At 41.6% G+C, this 24156-nt stretch overlaps 2 protein-coding genes across 2 annotated transcripts in view; one reads left to right on the top strand and one right to left on the bottom strand.

The window, feature by feature from the left end:
- tbc1d30 (TBC1 domain family, member 30) overlaps positions 1-12083 on the bottom strand; it is an 87652-nt gene extending 75569 nt beyond the window's left edge. The window contains exons 1-3 of the mRNA XM_078567950.1: positions 11944-12083; positions 10613-11516; positions 9007-9171 (exon numbers count right to left, since the gene is read on the bottom strand). Of these exons, the coding sequence (XP_078424076.1) occupies positions 9007-9171; positions 10613-11165 (718 nt within the window). The 5' untranslated portion in view covers positions 11166-11516; positions 11944-12083. The remainder of the gene's footprint in view (positions 1-9006; positions 9172-10612; positions 11517-11943) is intronic.
- Positions 1-24156, top strand: part of rps16 (ribosomal protein S16) — a 284445-nt gene that overhangs the window by 223974 nt on the left and 36315 nt on the right. The gene's annotated exons all lie outside the window — the stretch shown is intronic.

Here is a 24156-nt window from a genome sequence, read left to right as displayed (position 1 = left end):
AACCCAAAGATTTTAATCAGGAGTCTCCTAAATCACAAAGGCAGCAAATGTAATTTGTTTTAGGTCTAACCCCAACATAAACACAATTTCCTGATTCAAAAGGCAGTTAAACTATTTGCATTCTACTTTTTCTGAGGCTTCAAACGGCTGCCAGAACGTAGACTCAATCAGTTTTGCCCTCCGTCCCTATAAAGAAGCATAATGTTTGTCCAATCCCTTTCTTCCTCCTTCCCCTTCACTTCCCAAAATGATATGCCCAAGCTTAATGGCTCACTGTGCAAACAGGCCAACCTCTTATTTCAGTACAAATACATAAAGCCGCAGCACACCTCATTCCTATATTTGTTTTTAAAATTGGCTTGGCTACCTTTGAACCAGTACTAAATCATTAAGTGGTTCATGTGACAACATGAAAGGTCCCTGAACCAGTACTCTTCTGAAAATGATTTTTAAAATATGATTATTATTTTTAACGTTTACAACTTTGCAGACTTGAACATTAATGACATAGTGATATAGTGAGCTGAAACCCTTACTATATTTAAGCAAATTTTGAATATGCCATTCGAAATCTGACCTGTTACATTCCAAAACTGCTATAAATCTAAGGCATTTCTATAAGGAGTGCAAAGCATGCTGTATGTTTTAATAACTAAGATAAAAACAAAAAACTGCGGATGCTGGAAATCCAAAACAAAAATAAAAATACCTGGAAAAATTCAGCAGGTCTGGCAGCATCTGCGGAGAGGAACACAGTTAACGTTTCGAGTCCGTATGACTCTTCAACAGAACTAAGTAAAAATAGAAAAGAGGTGAAATATAAGCTGGTTTAAGTGGTGGGGTGGGGGGTGGGGGGGGCGTGTAGAGCTGGATAGAGGGCCAGTGATAGGTGGAGATAGCCAAAAGATGTCATAGACAAAAGGACAAAGGTGTTGAAGGTGGTGATATTATCTAAGGAATGTGCTAATTAAGGGTAGAAAGCAGGACAAGCAAGGTACAGATAGCCCTAGTGGGGGTGGGCTGGGGTTAAGGAATCAAAATAGGCTAAAAGGTAGAGATAAAACAATGGATGGAAATACATTTAAAAATAATGGAAATAGGTGGGAAAAGAAAAATCTGTATAAATTATTGGGAAAAAAAAGGGGGGGTTGTCGGAAAGGGCTGGGGATGGAAGAGAGAGTTCATGATCTAAAATTGTTGAACTCAATATTCAGTCCGGAAGGCTGTAAGGTGCCTAGTCGGAAGATGAGGTGCCGTTCCTCCAGTTTGCGTTGAGCTTCACTGGCACAATGCAGCAGGCCAAGGACAGACATGTGGGCATGAGAGCAGGGTGGTGTGTTGAAATGGCAAGCGACAGGGAAGTCTGGGTCATGCTTGTGGACAGACCGAAGGTGTTCTACAAAGTGGTCACCCAGTCTGCGTTTGGTCTCTCCAATGTAGAGGAAACCGCATTGGGAGCAACGAATGCAGTAGACTAAATTGAGGGAAGTGCAAGTGAGATGCTGCTTCACTTGAAAGGAGTGTTTGGGCCCTTGGATGGTGAGGAGAGGGGAAGTAAAGGGGCAGGTGTTGCACCTTCTGCAGTTGTATGGGAAAGTGCCATGGGAGGGGGTTGAGATGTAGGGGGTGATGGAGGAGTGGACCAGGGTGTCCCGGAGGGAACGATCCCTGTGGAATGCCGCCAGGGGGGGGTGAAGGGAAGATGTGTTTGGTGGTGGCATCATGCTGGAGTTGGCGGAAATGGCGGAGGATGATCCTTTGAATGCGGAGGCTGGTGGGGTGATAAGTGAGGACAAGGGGGACCCTATCATGTTTCTGGGAGGGAGAGGAAAATTTAGTCTACTGCATTCGTTGTTCCCAATGCGGTTTCCTCTCCATTGGAGAGACCAAACGCAGACTGGGTGACCACTTTGCAGAACACCTTTGGTCTGTCCACAAGCATGACCCAGACCTCCCTGTCGCTTGCCATTTCAACACACCACCCTGCTCTCATGCCCACATGTCCGTCCTTGGCCTGCTGCATTGTGCCAGTGAAGCTCAACGCAAACTGGAGGAACGGCACCTCATCTTCCGACTAGGCACTTTACAGCCTTCCGGACTGAATATTGAGTTCAACAATTTTAGATCATGAACCCTCTCCTCCATCCCCACCCCCTTTCCGATCCCCCTCCTTTTTTTCCCCCAATAATTTATATAGATTTTTCTTTCCCACCTATTTCCATTATTTTTAAATGTATTTCCATCCATTGTTTTATCTCTACCTTTTAGCCTATTTCGATTCCTTAACCCCAGCCCACCCCCACTAGGGCTATCTGTACCTTGCTTGTCCTGCTTTCTACCCTTAATTAGCACATTCCTTAGATAATATCACCACCTTCAACACCTTTGTCCTTTTGTCTATGACATCTTTTGGCTATCTCCACCTATCACTGGCCCTCTATCCAGCTCTACCCCTCCCACCCTTAAACCAGCTTATATTTCACCTCTTTTCTATTTTTACTTAGTTCTGTTGAAGAGTCATACAGACTCGAAACGTTAACTGTGCTCCTCTCTGCAGATGCTGCCAGACCTGCTGAGTTTTTCCAGGTATTTTTATTTTTGTTCTGTATGTTTTAATAACTGGAATGAAAAACAATAATATACTTAAACAAGTTGGCATGTGCCTTTTTTGGAAAACCTACACTTAAAAATCAGTGGATGTGCATTTTTGATGGAAAGTTTTCCTTCCAGAATTTCAAATTTCAAATTAAACATCTCCAAAAACACACAAACTAGTCTCAAGATATAATGAACATTAACTGGTGTTAGCTTAACTGGGCAGACTAGATAGTGCCTGATTTCATCATAAATAATTAAAGAATCACCTCTTTTTTTGAGACAATCCTCATATGTAACATTTAAGGCTCACTGGTATTACTGCAAGTATTTCTAACCTTAAGTGAACTGTTACTGGGTCCCTTCTTGTCACCATCTAACCTTTCCTTATTTGCTATTACTCTAGAATCCCCTCTCCCTGCAATCTTCCTAAGCCTTCCAACATGTGTTTTACAGTGGGTAGTTAAAGGTCCCATAGCATTTCCATTAGCGGGTGAAGAGTTCATCTGGTGTCTTAACTTGCTAGGAAAGAATGGCATCCATGTTTATGTCCATGATAGTCACTGCAAAAGTCAGTTGGGGTAATTTTACTTTGGATGATAGTTTACCTTGCACAATTATCAGCTTGACCACCCATTAAACACCTTTCTTGATTTTAGTTTCCATTAAAGGTAAAGGAAATAAAAATCAGGAGTTCTAAAACAGGCTGTCAATTGGCAATCATCTGTTTTACGCTATCACACAAAGTCAAATTGGCCCCCTCCGTGCAAAATTCTTTATGATTTTTCGATGACATTAACACAATCTATATAAATGCAGTTATCTTTTTCCCAAAAAATATTTGGCTTAATGCTTGCATTGGAATATTTTTCCTAATATTTTTCCACTTTAATTAATTACATGCTCCTTATTATGCAATAATCATTTACTGTTTTGGCAACAGAATTCATTGTATTACATTTCTAAATAGCAACTGGCATCTGTGACTGACCTGGCTGGGAATAACTGAAAAATTGCTAACCTTTATCTCTCTCACCACATCTGAAAATTTAAACATTTGATTCACAATACATCATTATTAACAAATGTGTAAATGGCTGGGGTTCAAGTGGAGTAACCCTTGGGCTTATTCCACTTGTAACAACTCCCCGGATAGAACTACTATGAGTCAAACATTTATAATTACCCTACTACTGCCTCCTGAAGTCTAAATATGTAGCATCAACTACATTACTATCACCATCACCAAATTACATCTCTAGGCAGTTAGGTTGAACTTTATGAACAGTTAGGCCAAAGACCATTATAGGATAATGCACTGGCAGTCATTCTGAAATATCCAGTTTCAAATCAATTATTTCATTGAGCACCATTCTTTATGTATAATCTTGCATAAATATTTTTCAAAATGCTTAAATGATTGTTTGCTCTGCAGTGAATATGAATATTTGATTTCATACTCGTGCTAGGAAGATATAATAACTTTCATAATGTTATTGGAATTTATTGTAAAGTAGACTAATAGTGGAGTCTGTGTCTGTGTGTGTGTGTGTGTGTGTGTGTGTGTGTGTGTGTGGGGAACTTAATTGAATTAAAGGCAGCTGGTCTGAAGTGAAGGCTTTAATGTACAGAAGATAAGCTAGGTTAGAAATGTTAAGTAGATAAGCATGGGGAAAGTTTTAAAACATTGATGTAAAGGGAATATTTGCATTTTTAAATAAACCAGACTAGCTTGAATTCAAAAGGGTGGGGGGGGGGTGAAATGTTTCGCCTAGCCAGGAGAAGTTAAGAAATAGTGGGCAGAATTTTCTGCCTGTTGGGTGGGTGGGCCCAACCCAATCTCCGGCGGGCGAGGAGCCGATCCCCGCTGGAGAAGTGGGCCCCACCGCCATTTTTCATGGGCGGGCCAATTAAGGCCTGTCCAGCATGACGTCCAACGGGAGGGAATTCCCCAAATGCGAGAGTGCGCTCTTTAGCGCATGCGCACGAAAGAGCTCATATCTCCCTGAGGCAAAGTGCTGCCTCAGGGAGATCGCTTACACTTTAAAAAATATGAAAAATAGAAAAAAAAAAATTCCCTAACATGCCCCCCTCACGTGACAATGTCACATAAGATAGGACATGTTCATAATTTACATAATAAGTTTATTAACCTTTTTAAAACCCTGCATGAAACCTCATCCCGCTGGTGGATGAGGTTTCATGTTTTTTCTATTGCCCGCCGGGGCTCCTGGCCTGCCCGCCAACCTTAAGGTTGGACGGGCAGGTCCTTTAATTGTATAATTGATCCTGTCAATGGCCTCAATTGGCCATTGACAGGTCAGCGGGCCCGCTGCTGATTTTGCTGCACCCCCGCCTGCCTGAAAATTTAAATGGGCTGGGATGACGTTGGGGGTTCCGCCCGACGTCATCCAACGTCATTTTACGCGTTGGCGAGCGGGCCCCGCCCCCCCTGCTCTCCGATGGCAAAATTCGGCCCAGTGTGTTTATTTTTCCCAAAGATTACTGGTAAAATTGGTACTTTGATGGACTGTTATTATTAGAGAGGTAAAAGTCCAAAGAAATAGTGAACCAATGGGAATTTACATTCAAAGGGGAAAATAAGCATTAAGGAGAGAAGGTTATGTGTTAAGGACAGGCATTCTAAGATCTAACACAAATGTGAAAAGCCTCCAGCATCTAAGCCTCAAGCTGCTGTCTACAAGGAACTGAAGCTGAGAAAAATTCACTTTGAATTCAACTGTTCAGGGTATTGTGTGTTACTTTGCCTGGGTCTTTTAAAATCTGTGTCTTACTGTTGCCTTAACGGAGGTGTAACTGGGGTTTAGATTAATTAGGGGATTTAGAAGTTATCGCAGTAGTAATTTGTAGATCTATGTATGTGCTCAAAATAATTTATTCTATTAATAAAGGTTTAATTTAGTTTTGTAAGAAACCTATAAGACTTGGTGGCCTTCTTTTTATTGAATTCAAAGCCCACATCTCAAAATAAATACAAAATGCAAATAGTTGTGGCAGCTGCTTCAAGTTTCCCTCTGGGATTTGGGCAGCTTGGCATTTACCATCCGCCGAGACTCACATATTGTTAATTGAACACTAGATGGCCCCCTGATGGAAGTAGCAATTCTATTCCAAGTCCTCTCTTTTGTAATTCCTTGATGGGGATATTCTAGAGGAAATAAAAGTAGTTTCTGCTAAAACAATTTTGAGTGTTTCTTTGGACATCAGAAATATTTAATCTGTTCAAGCTAACTCAAGGTTGAAGAATTTATGTAATCTAATGTTAGAAAATGCAAATCAGATATTCCCACTGTCCAGTCAGAGGTTTGCAAAGTTTAGTTTATGCTCATTGGAAACTGATGGTGACACTGAAATATCCTAAATATTGTTGCACCTATTCCAGTCTAGTGGCAACTGACAAGCATTTAAAGCAGGTGCTCTCTGATGTCAATTGGCTTCTTACCATTTAATTGTATGCAACATTGAGCATCTTTTTAGTACTGAAATCGTTTCTGAAATCAGTGAAAAGCTTTATTATGAAGACTACTGCTTCATTAAGCAATACTTCTAATGATACATTATACAAATGTGCATTTGCCCTAAATGAAGGAATATTTTCAATAAGCAATCTTCTTGTATCTCTAAAGCATGATTATTATAATATTCCTTGTTAAGAATCTTAACATTTTGAATTGAAGCACCCATTTATGGCATGTGTTATAATTAGCCACAGCAATAAGCTGATCATACAAGGCTTAGAAAAGGTCTCCATATAGGCCTACGCTTGTATTTTTCCTAATATAAAAAGCAATTGTAGAATGAGCAAATGGCAGAGTTTGTATTCAATGTTACAGAAGGGAAAAAGGATATAATAATGAAAGGCCTCAAGTCCATTACATAAGACATGAGATGGAAATATTGAAAAATAAAAAGAATTCAAGCAAGTTTTACAGGAGAGTTCATTGACAGTAATTGTACAATGAAATGCAAAATTAAGCCATGAAATAAATACTTATATTGTTTAAAACTTATATTTAGTGTAGCTGAAAAGAGTACTTCTTCAGCATTCAGTGCAGTGATGCATAAAATTTATAAATGAGCAAGCATATTAATACATGCGAAAGAAAATCGATTAGAAACCTGTTCATTGCCAAGACTGAGAGACCAATTGACTGTTGATCTCAAAGTAAAAATAATGATTCAAACTAACATGCCATCAGAGTGAATAAAATACAAAGTTTATCATATTTACCTTACCTCAGTCATGCTGCATGTTAATAAAACAGATAATTAAAATATTAACTTAGAAAATGTTTAATATATTTAAAATATGTCCCAAACTAAAAGCATGGGATGTCCATTTTGCATTATTCTGAATCACTATTTCTAATACTAGGTATAATCATGAAAATAGAGTAAAGAGGTCAATTCTTTGTTTATAATTAAATTTTAATATTCATTCATTAAATGTCTCAGCTTTATATAACTGTTTTAAACTACCAATGTTTAAACTGCATTTTCAGGGCCTCATTTGAATTCCCACTGAAAAAGGTATATCAGAACTGCTCCCTGCTATCCCCAATTAGAGATCTGTTTAATGTGTGACTTAACATTATATCAGCTAGGTTCTAAAAATTGAATCTCTTGCTTTGGTGTCATGCACATTACTAAGTACCAGACCGTCAGTTTATAATGCATTGAATTCAAGGGTATTTGATACAGCATCTGCTTTGCAGGACGATGGCTAACTGAACTGTAAATGAAAAGTTGTAAGACAAAGAACTGTGTATGTGGATTTGAAAATCAATTACAAGTTTATTTATTGCACAGCATTTAAGTTAGAGATTTGACTTCCAAATCAGTCACAGCATAAAATGGTATATAAATGTATTCAAATTAGGATGCTCCTAACTAATTCTCTATAGAGTACTGAACATTATAACAACTTTGAACACAAAAGGCGAACAATATTTTCTTACTTATCAAAAGAAAAACACTACAATGGGTAAACATAGAATCTGGTGTGCTAATAAAACCTACAGAAAAGAATTAGTTTCAATTATTAATCTGTGTTCAGTTAACTAATCTCAGTTTGTATAGCAATTAGGGCACACCAATTTACTCAAGTATCCTTTGGCTAGAGGGCAAAAAAGCAGCCAGTATGGTGTACTGGTAATTTCTGCTGGCACGTGAGTAAATGGAGATCAGGTTGGGTTTGGCTGTGAAGGTCCATAGTTGACACACACCAGCAAGCTCTTAACCCAGGTATGAAAAATAATTGAATGGGAAAGAACTCAGAGGGCTTCAGACACTAATGGAATCTTACCTCAGCAACTATCTTCAGAGAAATAAGAAAATCAGGAGAAGGGAGCAACAAAAGAGTGGTTGTTCAAATAAAACAAAAACAAGATATTACCATATTATAATATTTCTGTAGCTACATTTACTTCCATTCACTATATGGTGACCTAAAATATTTTCAGTTTTGCAAATTTGTGCAATGCAAATAATTCCCACAATTAAAATGACAAAAGTAAGAAGAATAAGGACTTCAATCTGCATAATCAGCAATTGACACCTAGATAATTGTATTCTTTAAAACAGAGCTTTTCAGCAATTCTGCTGCCATAGGAAATTATCAGAATTCTCAACACTTGTTTGAGAGTAAGATTTAATGCTTTCCATCTAATTATTAGATCTACAAATTATAATGTTTAAAAATTGTTATGGAAAATTCTTATGATGTTAATGAAACCTTAATAAGGAAATACTCAAAATAAATCCTTTTGAAAGTATATTAAGGTGTAATGAAAGAATGCATAGAAAATTCAAAACTCACTATCTCTCAAAAACTGTTTGAAATTAAAGCATAAAATTGCTGTTTAAAGGTATAACTGTCAAACCACTCTTCCCATTTAGAGTATTTCCAGATCATGATACATTTTCAATCAGCTGATTTATTTTCCTTTCCAATTAATAACTGTTACCATTAGTCTAGCACTCCTTTCCAAACACCACTTCATAATTTACTAGTCTATTTGATAATGGTTATACTTAAAAGATACCTGATGTAAAGATTTCCCCATAATTCTAAATGATCAAAAGGTAAACATGATACATTAAACAGAATATGCTTTAACTGATTCGTTCAGCCGCTAGCCTGACTGTATATAAATTATATAAAAGCAGAGCATATACTATTGAGGTAATGAAAAGATCCCATTAAGTCCCACAGCAATATGAAAAGGCATGCAAATATTAAATCATGCCTATAATTGCCTAATTAGCAAACCAATACACTACAAAAGTTATGTATTCGAGGTCTTGAGTGATAATGTGCCATATAAATGCAAATATTATATAACATACTGCAAGAGGAAATTGAGTGCTCCATATTTTAATTATACTTACGCCTTTTCTGCGAAACTGCTTGCAAACATGCTGTCACAATATCGCTGTTCTTCTGTAGTTTATGTGAAAGATTGTCTTTTCTCCTTAACTGACGAACCAGCTTTGCAGATTGCACAGCAATTCTGTATTTTAGCTCTTCTACAATTCGCTTCAGCTCATCTACATCTGTTACCAAGAAAAGAATATGACATTTGTAAGCATGATGTCAAAATAATTTTAATTACTGCAGAAACCTGGTAATAAGTTGCTTCCATACCCTTGAGTCTTGAGTTCCACTAATATTATTAAGAATGTTTTAAGTTATTTCATTATCTCCACTGTTATATCTAGTAAATTGGCTCTCATTTTCAGATATTCTTTTAAACTTACTCTTTTCAGTGCAGAAGTTCCCTCCTTGGTGTACTTGTCACTCAAGTGTCTGATAAAGAGATGACACCAATGTGCACTGGGAAATTAGAGAGCTCGTGGGGTACAAATCAAGTCAAATTACCAACTTAAATTATTGCTAGGAATTGTTCTCAATTCTGAAATTCTTATTCCAGGTGTGTAACGTTCAAAAGATGGAGCTAAACCTTGAAGCACACCTTCAAATATTAGTGACAAATGTTCTGATCTCAATAATGGACTACCTCACCATCAAAGCCAGGATCTCAGTCCGTCATACCTCAATCTCCGTTATCTGTTAAACTAACTTGATGTCATTTAGTGGAAAGAGCTACACACAGTTTTGGCAATCAGATTTCAGGCGCAATATGTTGAGTTCTAATGCAGACCCATTAGTGTTACATTTTAGGGCTGTGCTTTGCGTTCTCTCAATCGTGTCCACAGAAGTTCTTTTTGTCTGAATGGACACGTTTACCATCAGGCTTCAGAAATTACCCGTAAGCCCGTTGCTGCCCACTCAAGTGTTGCACCATTTTGGTTCATTTCCTGACATTAATGGCACAGGAGGATTCGATTATTCGCCTTTATGCACACCGCTGTTCATCGTACGTCACCGCACGTCAAACTAGACAATCCGGTGTTTTACAGACTAAATAATGCAGACTATGTTTAGTCTCCCACCCCGCCTACTTGCTAGGGCAATAAAGTTAAATGTAAGCGCTTGCACTTACATGTTTTCCACTGTAATGAGCTCCGGTGATACAGGAGCTGGCATACATCATTAACACACTAATCAGTCAAAAATCAAACAAGCAGCTCAAAGTACTCATGGCCTTTTCCTGACCGTTTTGTTTCAGTGACACACCAGTGGTTTGGAAGGTTCGGTTGGTTATCAACTGCCACGTTTTCATTGACGTCTGTAATTTTGCTGAATATTTTGCAGCTTACTTGCTTAACACCAAACATTTTGTCTTTAGGTACTAACTTTTTGGGATTAATTAATTAACAGTGAAAATGAGTTCCTAGTATTTTAGCTAGTTTTACATCCCACTCTTCGGAAACTCGATATCACTGAAAGCTTCAATGGCTCAGTAATCTTCGGATTTATATTGTCACTTTCCATTGATGCGTGGAATTGGTAGTATAAGTGTAGCAATAGCTAAGGGTGCATTTTGTTAGAGGAAGGTATTCACAGATGTCATAAAGATTTTATTTTAAATACCTTTTTGCGCCAGGTACTGCATCTGATGTTTTGCAGTGTACTGTTCCTGAAATTCCTGCAGGAACATCGATCCAGAATTACTCCTTCCCAGAAAAGCATCGGAGCTGGAAGTCTCCGTCGAACTATCCACACTGTCAATGCTTCTACTGCTGTAGGCGCAGGAGTCATAGAGTTCGGTCAGCAGACAGTCCACGATGGAAGAAGTTCTCTTGTAAAAGATACTTGCTGTTCCAAACTGGTATTCCCTACCCCGATTTTCAAAGTGGGATCCCGCCGCTTTTTCCGCCGCGATCGCCCCTTTCGTCCAGTGTTGGCTTGGCACTAACATCGAGGATAACACCGGAATTGGTGGAATATTTGCGCTGTCCTTTAGCAGAAAGGGGCCTTGGGCTGTTCTCTGGGAATCGGCAATCTGTAACCAGTGCTGGAACCCGGACATCCCGTCTGATTTACAAGCAGCCGCCAAGGCGGCATTCTCTCCTTCGGGCCAATTTCCATTGGAGATGTCTATTTCGGACAGTTCATTTTGAGGGATGCGAAGAGAAGCGGCCATTCTACGCAGCTGATTTGCTGCAAACTCCCCAATTCCCGACCTGGAGCAAGGCTCAGGTAGATCGGGAGCTAGTTCCGGGTCTTCACCATTTCGCTTTCTGGGGGGGTGTGCAGTCTTCACACACCCTCAATTTATCATTTTCTCTGGCTGAAATTATAGATCTTTTTCTATCTCAGCAAGAATACCTCGTCTTCCTATGGTCTTGTTACATAAACCTTGAAGTACTTTGTATTGACGTTAATATTGTTGAAATCATGGATTTCCATCTTCCCCGCGACGTCTATGGCACATTCGGGCTATACACTTTGCTCCAGGTAAATTTGCATCAAGATTTGTAGCCGACTGCAAATACTGAGTCCAGGATACAATGTCAAAAAAAATACACAGCAGTGATTGAATACATTCAAGAGCAAAATGCTTTGTGCGTTCAGTCAAGAGTGATTTTTCAGAATGATTTTCCTGAGTGTCAGATCTTGTAACTTTTCGCAACTTGTCAACAATCTTCAAAATGAAACGTAGTTTGATCTTAATATGTGATCAACACAGAATTAAAACGATTTGAATGTTTAAATTAGCTATTGATTACATATTAAATTAAACTACTTTTCAGTTTTGTTATACATATTCAAATTAGATAAAACAGAAGGCATTACCACCTTGCGCCGGCCACTATTTGTATGGTTCCTTCTTTAAACATTGAAATCCACAGTTTAAAGTATTTTTTTCTGAACCGCCGAGTTAAGATTAATTTTATTTAAAAAAAAATCATCAGACAAACCTTTTAACTCCGCTCTTATTTAGTTACATTTAAAATTAGCAAATACATTTGCATGCAAAAGCTGACTCTGTTCCAGGTAACCGACTTTCAGACATTTAATGAAACCACTCAGTATAAGGTACGTTGTATTGTGCGGGCGAATTGTATTTATTGATACAGAGGGACAAATGTACGTTCCTTACGCCAGCTTTTCGTCATCGGTTTGTGGGGAAATGGTCTGTTGTTTTGGGCGTGTTGTATTTGAGCATGCATTAAGATCTTATCTCTCCCTTGCTTTTGCGCGATAGACGTTTGTTTTGATTTTATTCAGGAAATCGGTCGTCATTACCTCTTAAGATTGGAGATAGTTCCTTCCTGGCTGAAACTCCCACTTGTCAACTAGGAGAGAGCCTTAGTGGTTAACTTCTTTCCTAACACTTAAAAATGTATCTCATCACATAAGCATGAATAAGTAGTTTGGGGAGGGGGGCGGGGGGGGGTGTGGGGTTGGGAACAGTAATGTCACTGGACTAGGCTAATGCTCTGAGGATACCATGGCAGGAATTTAAATTCAATTACTAAATCTGGAATTAAAAACTAGCTATGTCCTTTCTGGCCTACATGTGACACACAGTTGCACTTAAATTCCCTCTGAAATGGCCTAGCAAGATACTCAGTTGTATCAAAAACTACTACAAAGTCGGAGGAATGCCTAACAGCACCATGGGTGTACCTACACCAATTGGACTGCAGCCATTTGAGAAAGTGGCTCACCACCATCTCCAGTGATTAGGGATAAGTGATGGCCACCTTTTGTGTGCGACTGCATCAAGCTGTGTGTAGACCCTCAGTATGCAAACACCAAGTGTCACTACGTGCTACCTGTCCCCGGTGTTGCGAAGGATGGGTCTGGCCACGCTGCCGCAGAACACTCCAAGTAGTTGGACCGTGCCGTACCACCTGTCCCTCGTGGAAAAATTTATGCAAACACTTTTGACCACAAGTCCATCAGCAGTGGTCAGCATGTAATATCTTAGAGGCCCTGCGGGAAAAGGAGATGGTGAATCCTGTCAGATGGTTCCTCAAGCAGATTGTCAAAGTCATTTGGCAGAATACCTCATTGCCAGAACTTTCCAACAAGCACCAAGATGTAGCTTGGCTGGTGGTGAGAAAGGCCCTTCCCATCAGATCCTTCCAACACGCCAGGAGTCTCACCCCCTCTGCACGTTGCCCTCGAGGTGGCTGTGGTGGGGACGAGACCATTGTTCACCTCCTTGTGGATTGTGCCCTTGCAAAGAAGGTCTGGAGAGAGATGCAGTGGTTTCTGTCGAGGTTCATCCCGAGCAGTTCCGTGACACAGGACTCTGGGCTCTACGGGCTGTTCCCAGGGACACACACCAAGACAAACATCAAATGCAGCTGGAGGATCATCAACTCAGTGAAAGACACTCTTTGGTCTGCCCGAAACTTGCTGGTCTTCCAGTGCAAAGAGTTGTCCCTGATCGAGTGTAGCAGACTGGCACATTCCAAGGTCCAGGACTACATGCTGAGGTATGCAGTAAAGCTTGGGGCAGCCACCGCAAAGGCCCAATGGGGAAAGGTTGCTGTCTAAGACCTTTCTGCCATAGTGCACCAAGGGGCTGGGAATTGTATAGATCCCTCGGGCTGTACGGCTCACAATGAATGTATGCATTGAATACTAACTATTATAATCGTATTGAAGCACCTGAGACTGCAACATGATGGATGTTGATAACTTCAATACCATTGCATTGCCTGACTGTCTTTAATGACCATATTGAAATGATTGTAATATTCATTGATTGTATTGAAGCACCTCATGATCCATGTGTAAAAGTTGAATCTGATTGCACTTTTGTGATGGTTGATTTAGAAATGTTCTGAAATGTTCTTCCAGATATTTTATGACTAAAGTATATTTTTCAAAAAAAAAAGATTAGGGATGAATAATAAATGCTGGGCTAGCCAGCGATGCCTACATCCCATGAATGAATAATTTAAAAAATCCTCTTAACAGTGATATCATATGAGCTTCTGATGACATATCTGCACCAGCACGAAGACCACCTATTTCCACCTCCAAAATCGACCAGCTCTGCTCTGCCTCACCTCATCTGCTTTTGTTACCTTCAGACTTGACTATTTCAATGAACCCTTGACCAACCTCCCATATTCTACCGTCCATAAACTGGAGGTCATCCAAAACTTTGCTGCCTGTGTCCTTACTGGCATCAAGTTCTGTTAAGCCATCAAACTTGTGCTCACTTATCTACATTGTCTCCTAGTTAAGCAATATCTCATCTTTAAAATTCTCATCCATGTTTTCAAATCCCTCCTCCTTCCATCTCTGTAATCTCCTTCAGCTCCACAACCCTTCAAGAGATCTGAGATCATCTATTTCTGACTTCTTGATCATCCCCAATTTTAATTGCCCACCATTTGTTGCCGCGCCTTCAGCTGCCAAAGCTCTAAGCTATGGAATTCGTCTTTAAAACTTTCTGCCTCTCTACCTCTCTTTCCTGCTTTAAGACACTTCTTAAAATCTATCTCTTTGACCAAGCTTCTGGTCATTTATGCTAATATCCCTTTTGTGGCTTGGTGTCAAATTTTGCTCTATATTGCTTCTGTGAAGTGCCTTAGGTACATTCTATTATATTAAAGTTATTGTTATGCAAGGTTTGTTGAAATCCAATGGGATATATGGGGAAATCGATGAGAATATTCATCATACTGAAAAGGATCCTCATGGTAGGTAGTTTCTTCAGAAAAAAAGAAAGAATTGTATTCTTACAATGCCTTTCAAGGTCTCAGTCCCAGAGCACTTTATACAAAAATATTATACTGGCTATAATGTTATAGTGTGTTATAATAGATATGGCAGTCAATGTGTGCACAGCAAAGTTCCACAAATAGCAGTGAGATACATCTGTTACATCATTGACATTGATTGAGAGATACATCTGATCTTCAGGAGAACTCCCTCAAGTTTGAATAATGCTATGGGAAGGCATTGAGAAGGCAAATGGGGCATCAGTTTAACATGTCTTCTGCAAGATGGTGCCTCTCCCTCAGTGCTGCAATGAAATGCAAACCTAAATTATGTGTGCAAGTCTCTGGAGTGACACTTAAACACAAAACCTCTTACTCAGAGGCAAGAGTGCAACCAGTAAATGAATACCCAGTCAGTGGCTGGTCAGAAATCAAGCATATTCCTGATATTTGCATTTGAAAGGCTGTAACACTATTTATATTAAAAAATAAAACCACCAGTCTATTGACTCAGTGTTTGTTATTATAGACTGGACACTTGACCTGTGTTGCCACCTAGTGATTTAATTGAAAACCCACAACTACTGACTATGCAATTCTTCTTGAGTTCTCTGCCCGAAGGCAGGTCTGACGCACAGCGCTGCAACCTGCACCATGGATAGGGCAAGGAGGCAGGTCCAAAATCCACCCCAGCTGGAACAGGATTTGAGCCCTGTTCAGTTGACACCAACCTGATCCACAGGTCAACTGAGCTAACCAGACCCCAGGAGTCCAAGTTTCTGTGGCTACATGCAATTTTATATGTATGTTGCAGCCTGTGCCCATGGATAGTGATGGTAGAGGTCCCAATTTTCTTTCCATCATATGAATGCATCATTGCATCAAGCCCTGGAGTGGGACTTAAATTTGGAGTTCCTGGCTCAGAGGCAGGATGGCACCCACTGCGCCACAAGACCTCCGCTATGCAATTATCGTTCCTTAATCCAAAGACTGTTGAGATCATGAGCAAACTTCAATGGCCATGGTAGGGGGCCCATACATTGACTGAAAACCAATGGCAATCCTGTCTTGGCCATTCTTGCGATGCCTGATGGGATTAAGTCCCATCAGGCGCTTACCTTCCCATCATCAGGCTTTTCAGCTCTTTGGAGGGGAGTTTCCTCGCAGAAGTCCTGGACAGTCCAGAACTGATATCCTGCCCCTGAGAGTTGCCGGCCAATCAGAGGCCAGCAGCTCTCCAGTATCAGCAGCACAACTTGGAGCGATGGCCACTGCTGGTACTGCAACCTTGGCAGAGGATCGGCAATGGAGCCCCAGGAGTAAGATAAGTAGGTGGGGTTCGCAGGGGCCATACAGGAAGGCCCTGGTGAGGGTGTTAGTATTTAGGGCAGGTGAATGTCTCCACTCATGGGAAACCCATACCTCCAGTGCAATACCTCCACATCTGTTGGGCATGGGCTGCTCAAGTAGAAGGGACTCTTCTCACCAAACTACAGGTATACGTTCCAGGATTTACCTTGGAGATTGCCTACATGTCAAGGCCCTCGCTGGCAGGAATGAGGCCCTTAAGTGGCCAATTACGGGGTTCAAATAGCTTTTCGGTTGGAAACTTGGCCCGCACCTTGCTGGCCACGAACACAGCCACCACCTCCAACCCCCCCACCACACCTCTGAACCCACCTCAGGGGCAGCATTAAATACTGCCCAATGAATTGCTTCCTCTCTCTTCAGATATTAAATTCTGACTGATGAATTGCTTCCTCTACTGTTCTTTCATCTTTCAACTCAGTGCATCATCTCTCTCTTTCTCTCTCAGCTTCTACCTATGCCTACCAGTGGATCTGCTGTTATCATGGTTGTCTGTCTTGTGTCACCCTCACAAGGCAGGTCCGAGGAGGCGATGGCATAGCGGTATTGTCACTAAACTGGTAATCCAGAGACCCAGAGTAATGCTCTGGGGACCAGGGTTTGAATCCTGCCATGGCAGATGGTAGAATTTGAATTCAATAAAAATTAAAAGTCAAATGATGACTATGAAACTATTCTCGATTGTTGTAAAAACCCATCTGGTTCACTAATGTCACTAATGCCAGGAGCAGCACCAGGCATACCTAAAAATGAGGTGTCAACCTGGTGAAGCTATAACACAGGACTACTTGTGTGCCAAACAGAAATGATAGGCAGAATTAAACAATCCCAACGGATCAGATCTAAGCTCTGCAGTCCTGCCACGTCCAGTCATGAATGGTGGTGGACAATTAAACAACTTACTGGAGGAGGAGGCTCCACAAATATCCCCATCCGCAATGATGGAACATCAGTGCAAAAGATAAGGCATTTGCTGCAATCTTCAGCCAGAAGAGCCGAGTGGATGATCCATCTCAGCTTCCTCCGGAGGTCCCCAGTATTACAGATGTCAGTCTTCAGCCAATTCGATTCACTCCACGTGATGTCAAGCAATGGCTGAAAGCACTGCATAGAAACATAGAAACTAGGAGCAGGAGTGGGCCATTCAAGCCTGCTCCGCCATTCATTATGATCATGGCTGATCATCCAACTCAATAGCCTGCTTCCGCTTTCTCCCCATACTGCAAAGGCTATGGGGCTGACAATATTCCAGCATTAGTACAAGACTTGTGCTCCAGAACTTGCCGTGCCCCTAGCCAAGCTGTTCCAGTACAACTACAACACTGGCATCTACCCAGCTATGTGGAAAATTGCCCAGTTATATTCTGTACACAAAAAGCAGAACAAATCCAACCCAGCCAATTATCGCCCCATCAGTTCTACTCTCCATCATCAGTAAAGTAATGGAAGGGGTCATCAACAGTGCTATCAAGCAGCATTTGCTTAGCAATAACATGTTCACTGATGCCCAATTTGGGTTCCGGCAGGGCCACTCAGCTCCTGACCTCATTACAGCCTTGGTTCAAACATGGACAAAGGAGCTGATCTCCTGAGGTGAGGTGAGAGTTACTGCCCTTGACATCAAGGTCACATTTGCCCGAGTGTGGCATCAAGGAGTCCAAGCAAAACTGGAGTCAATGAAAATTGGGGGAAAACTCTCTGTTAGTTGGAGTCATAGCTAGCACAAAGGAAGATGGTTGTGGTTGTTGGAGGTCAGTCATCTCAGCTCCAGGACATCACTGCAGGAGTTCCTCAGGACTGTGTCCTAGGCCCAACCATCTTCATCTGCTTCATCAATGGTGTTCCTTCCATCATAAGGGCAGAAGTGGGGATGTTCGCTGATGATTGCACAATGTTCACCATTCGCGACTCTTCAGATACTGAAGCAGTCCATGTCCAAATGCAGCAAGACCTGGACAATATCCAGGCTTGGGCTGACAAGTGTCAATTAACATTTGCACCACACCAAGTGTCAGGCAATGACCATCTCCAACAAGAGAGGATCCAACCATCGCCCCTTGATGTTCAATGACATTACCATCACTATCAACATCCTGGTGTTACCATTGACCAGAAACTGAACTGGACTAGCCATATAAATACTGTGGCTACAAGAGCAGGTCAGAAGCTAGGAATCGTGCGATGAGTAACTCACCTTGTGTCTCCTGAAAGCCTGTCCACCATCTACAAGGTGCAAGCCAGGAGTGTGATGGAATACTCCCCATTTGCCTGGCTGAGTGCAGCTCCCACAACACTCAAGAAGCTTGACACCGTCCATGACAAAACAGCCCGTTTGATTGGCACCACATCCACAAACATTCACTCCCTTCACCACCGATGCACAGTAGCAGCAGTGTGTACCATCTACAAGATGCACTACAGGAATTCACCAAGGTTCCTTAAATAGCATCTTCCAAACCCAAGACCTTTACCATCTAGAAGGACAATAGCAGCAGATAGATGGGAACCACCTGGAAGTTCCCCTCCAAGCCACTCACCATCCTGACTTGGAAATGTATCGCCGTTCTTCACTGTTGCTGGGCCAAAATCCTGGAACTTCTTTCCTAACAGCACTGTGGGTGTACCTACACCACATGGACTGTAGCAGTTCAAGAAGGCAGCTCACCACCGCCTTCTCAAGGGCAACTAGGGATGGGCAATAAATGCTGGCCCAGCCAGCGAAGCCCACATCCTGCAAATGAATTTTAAAAAACACAACCACAGTAGCTTGTCTGCAACCAGACCAGTGATGTCTGTCATCCAACTACACCTAGATCGACCCCTCTTTATTCTGCCCTCCACTTTGCCTTCTAGAAGAGATCTCTGTAGCTTTTCAGCTCTCATCAAATGGTCAAAATACTGATATTTGTTTTTCTGTCACTTTTTAAGAGTTCTTTTTGCTCTTGCAATTATAAGCACTTTTTTATTTGTCTTATGGTCCTTATATGGAATTTTAAGCATACGTCTTCATCCACATTTCAAAGGCCTCTATTTTCTTCCATAGATATTTATTGTCCAGGTTTCTGAGACATCGTCATCGCCTGTCCCTCAGATGATGTCTACTCAGGGTCATGTGTTTCTACCATGGGTCATCATGTGACTGAACAAGCCAATTATCGACCCACAGATCTTTGGGTATCCCATGCGGCAGTGGAATCTGGAGTGCAGGGTTTGTTTCCTTTTCTTTCTTTCTCTGCCACTGCTCTGCCACCTCATTAAGGCATTTGGACTAAGCTTGATGCAGCATGATGGACAAGTTATCGCCAATTTGAACAATTGGTGGCAAGCTTCTCCCAATCATTAATGTCAATGCTGTCACACTTCAAGAGGAGTTTCAGGGTGACTTTGAAGTGTTTTGTTTGTCCTCCCCTAGAACACTGGCCACTTGAGAGATGAGAAAACAGGACATGATGGTGGAGACAGTTTTCAGCCATCTGGGCACAGTGACCAGTCCATTGTAGTTAATTTTGCAGGAATTTTGCATGAATCCTTGTGGAGCTGGCTTCAAGAAGGACACTAGCATTTGTTTGGTGGTCCTCCCATTGAATGCAGAGGATGCAGCAGAGGCATTGTTGATGGAATTTCTCTAACGCTCTTATGTGTTGCTGATACACAGTCCAGCTCTCACTGCAGCACAGGAGTGTGGTGATGACAACTGCTTTGTACACTAGGACTTCCGTTGACTTGTGGAGGTCTTTTTTGTCAAACCCTTGCTGCCTTAATTTGTAGAAGGCTGAGCTGAAGCAACTAATTGGCTGTTGGATATCCTCCTCAAAGGTGGGCTTTTGAGATGGGTGGCTGCAAAGGTACGGGAAGTACTCAACATATTCCAGAATCTCTCCTTCAACATATATAGGAGGTGGAATATTAACTGACCAGGTGTGGGTTGATATGGGTTTTGTTTTGGACAGGCCAAGTCCCTGGTATGCCGAATTGAAGAGGTAGAGAGTGGTTTCCAAACCTGATGTAGAGTAGGCAATGACACTGCAGTCATTTGCAAGCTGTAGATCATGTATGTCTATGGTGGTCAGTTTAGTTTTGGTAAGGAGGCAACTGAGATTAAAGAGTTTTCCATCTAGGCAGTATGTAATACTCACATCAGATGACAGGTGATCTTTGAGGTGAATAACCACTGTCAGGTATATTGTAAATAGTATGGGGGTTATCACACAGCCTTTCTTGACCCCAGTTCAAATATTGAAGGCGTTTGTTTCAGACCTCACACTCAAGGCATTTGCAGTCATATCATCATGAAGCAATTGCAAGATTGCGAAGAAGTTTCTTGGACAGCCAAATCTTTGGAGAAAAATCCACAGACCCTCACAATTTATCGAGTCAAATGCTTTGGTCAGGTCGCTGAATGTAATGAAGAGTTCCTGGTATTGTTCTTGATGTTTTCCATGGATTTGTCTGGCAACAAAGACCATGTCGGAAATTGCTTTGGAAAGTCTAAAGCCAAACTGTCTCTGGGAGGGTTTCCTCAGCCACAGGAAGAAGGCGATTCAGGAGATTGCGTGTCAGGATTTTCCCTGCTATGGACATGGGGGGAATACCTCAATAGTTTCCTCACATGATTTATCTCCCTTCTTGAAGATAGTTACAATTGTCACATTCCTGAAGTCAGGAGGGTGGGGGTAGGGGAAGTTATTTTTTTCCCCAAATCCGTAGGATGAGTGCATGGAATGTTCAAATGAGCAAAAGCCCACCAGCTTTGGTGACCTCAGCTGGAATACCATCAGGGCTGCAGGCTTTGTTGTTTTTCATCCATTTGATTGCTTGTTGCAGCTCTCCCATCGATGGTAGTTCCATGGATTCTATCACAGGGTACTAGGGGATAGCCTGGAAAGTATCAGCTGCCATTGTGGATTCACTGTTGAGGATTTGTTGGAAATGTTCTTTTCAGCGTTGACAAATGGTATTGTTATCCTTAAGAAGAGAAACACAATCCTGTGAGTGAAGGAGATTTTGTCCATTTGACCTTCATCTACAAATGGCCTTGGTGGCTTCAAGAAAAACCTTTGCATGTTATGATGGTCAGCATATTGTTGGATCTCTCGGGCTTTCTCTTCCCACCACTTGTCCTTTACTTTCCAGATTTGTCCTTGGGTGTCAGCCTTAAACTATTGGAATGTTGCCTTCTTGAATTGTGACCTTGGCTTGTTCCGCCAGACAATGAAGGCTACACATTTTTTGTTCAAGGAGATCACATATTTCAGCATTGTTTTCCTCAAACCAGTCCTGGTGATAACAATGCTCGAATCCAATGGTATGGGCACAGGAGTTTATTACAGCTGACTTTATTTGTTCCCATTCTTTGGAAAATAAGTTGGGTGTGTGAAGGTTTTCCTGATTGCTTGTGAGTTGCACTTGAAATTCCTCTCTTTGATCAGGCTGCTTCGGGGCTGAGACACAGATCTTCCTCCTCTTGGACTTTTGGTCTTGCGATGTCTTGGTGCTAGATGAATGTCCATCAGTGATCGAACAAGTCAATGATCTGTCAGCCAGGCATCAGTCCGCTGCATGGATCGCAAGGTGCAGACATCACTTAGATCTTTGACTCAAACAATTACATAATCCAAGAGGTTCCAGTGCTTTGAGTTAAGATGCCTCCATGTAGTTTTGTATTGTCCTTCTGGCAGAAGAGGCTGTTTGTTATAATGAGACCATGCTAAGCACAGGAAGACACCATTTGCATTGACTTTTCCCACCCCATTTTTCCCAATGGCTCTTCTCTAAACAAGAGTCACAGCCAACCCTTGCATTAAAGTCCCCCAGAAAGATGGCCTTTTCTTTTGGGATGGCAGTGAGGACTTTGTCATGGTCAGAATATAACTTTTCCTTAACATCTTCATTGGCGTCAAGGGCCAGGACATAAGTGCTGATGACAGTGGCATATTGATTACAGTTGAACTATAGGTGAAGTGTTGTGAGTCTTTCATTTACATAGTTGGGGAGCTCTGGCAGAGCATCCAAGATGCTATTCTGGATGGAAAAATGAATTCTGTCGATAGGAGGCTTGCTGTGAACCTTTCCTTTCCAACAGAAGGTGTATCCCCTGCTTGGTCCTTCAGCTGCCCCTCCCCAGGAAGGTGGGTCTCACTGAGGGCAGCGATGTCAATTTGGAGTCTTGATAACTCATCTCATCTGACTGCAGATCTTCTTTTCCAAGCTGTCACACTTGAGATTATCCATGAGTGTTCTAACATGCCAAGTTGCAAAATTTAAAGTTTTCTTTCTTTGACCATGAAGATGTTGATCCCACAGAGTGTGGTTGCCAGCCAGGAGAATGTGGGACAGCCTATTTTTTAGGGCACCTTTTCTAGCACCTTCCCCATTTGGGGTGAGCTGAGGGTATCCTGAAGAGGATACTGATGCTGCTACCCAAAAACACACTTCCATGCATCTGTTGTCTGTGTGCAGGTTCTTAACCAGGGACTCGCAGGTTCACAGCCCCATCGTCAATTCCCCATTGCCACAGGACTTGGCAAATGGACCCTGGTAGAAACCTACACGTGATTTTGTTTAATATGGGGTCCTTGGGGCACTGTCATTGTCCACACAATCTTTACAGGTTGGTAGTTGACTCACTATGACCAAGACCACCTTGCCGCTAGAGTCTTCATCCGCCTTCACAGCCAATGAGACACACTGTGTTCCTTCACCTATTCTGCTGGTGAGGACTTTTTGGATCTCACTTTGTCTGGCACCCCCCCACCACCCCACCCATGCCGCAAGGAGCCCCAACAGCATCGCTCAAGGGATTACTGGAGTGCACAAGCCTCTCCAAAATGTCAAGGTGGTGATCCAAGGAGGTATTTTTGAGACATAAAGGAAAGTGATTGGAATCTAGCATCATTTGTACTTTTTCCAGACTTCCTTAAATATAAACAGGAAATGCTGGAAATACTCAGCAGGTCTGGCATCTGTGGGGAGAAAAACAGAGTTAACGTTTCAGGTTGATGACCCTTCGTCAAAACTCATACTTCCTTACTCAAAAAAAGGATGTTTGATTTGTTTATCTTCTCTAATTATTGCCACATCTCTAATCTCTCTTTCGCTTCTAAGGTCTTGAATGTTGCCACCACCCAGCTCTATACTTATCTGTCCCATCATTTCCGTTTGAATATTTTTACTCCTGTTTTATCTTGCCCACAATAAATGCTGGCATAGCCAGCGATGCCCAAATCCTATTATCGAATAAAATAAGCTCCAAGTTGCCTAAGTCTAATGTATAAACAATATGATTTGTGACCATGACCTTTGTATTTAACGTAGTCAACTTTGTTCATCCTCCTCCACTTTGTTCATCTGCTGCAGTCCACTTGCAAGGCATTGCCTTTGCTAGGTTTCAGTCCTACCTTTCTTACTACAGACAGAACCCATCTTTCAATATTTCTCCCATCCCCAGGTGGACACCTCAGGCGTTCTCCTGGGTTCCATCATTGGCCCTGTCCTATTACTATTTACACGCTGTCCCTTGTCCTCTGTAGGCATGGAGGCTAACTTCCATTTATAAGTTGATGACACTCAGCTCTACCCCTCTGTCATTTCCATTATTACCACTGTACTTTAAAGGTTTTAGTCCCTTGAAGGTGCTTTAAATATCAGTTGTTGTGATAAAAGGGGGCGGGGTCGAGAGAGGGGTGCATGCAGTGGGAAGAGATGGTGGCGTATTGGTAATGTCACTAGACTTGTAATCCTGAAGGCCTGACTAATGTCCTGGCAACATGGGTTCAAACCCCACCAAAGCACCTGGTAGAATTTAAATTCTATAAATAAAATATGGAATTGAAAGCTAGTCTCAGTAATGGTGACCATAAAACTATCATCAATTATTCACTAATGTCCTTTAGGGAAGGAAATCTGCCATCCTTACCTGGCCTATATGTGACTCCAGAGCCACAGCAATGCCCTCTGAAATGGCCTAAGGGGCGAACAACAAATGCTGATCTTGCTGTTGACTCCCACATCCCATGAAAGAATAAATTTTAAAAAAGGTTAACTTCTCATGCCAAAGACAAGGCTCATTCTCTAAAA

Source organism: Cetorhinus maximus, chromosome 22, assembly GCF_964194155.1.
Source record: "Cetorhinus maximus chromosome 22, sCetMax3.hap1.1, whole genome shotgun sequence".
Taxonomy (NCBI): Eukaryota; Metazoa; Chordata; class Chondrichthyes; order Lamniformes; family Cetorhinidae; genus Cetorhinus; species Cetorhinus maximus.
The sequence above is the reverse complement of the archived record's forward strand: the minus strand, read 5'-3'. Positions and strand labels throughout refer to the sequence as shown.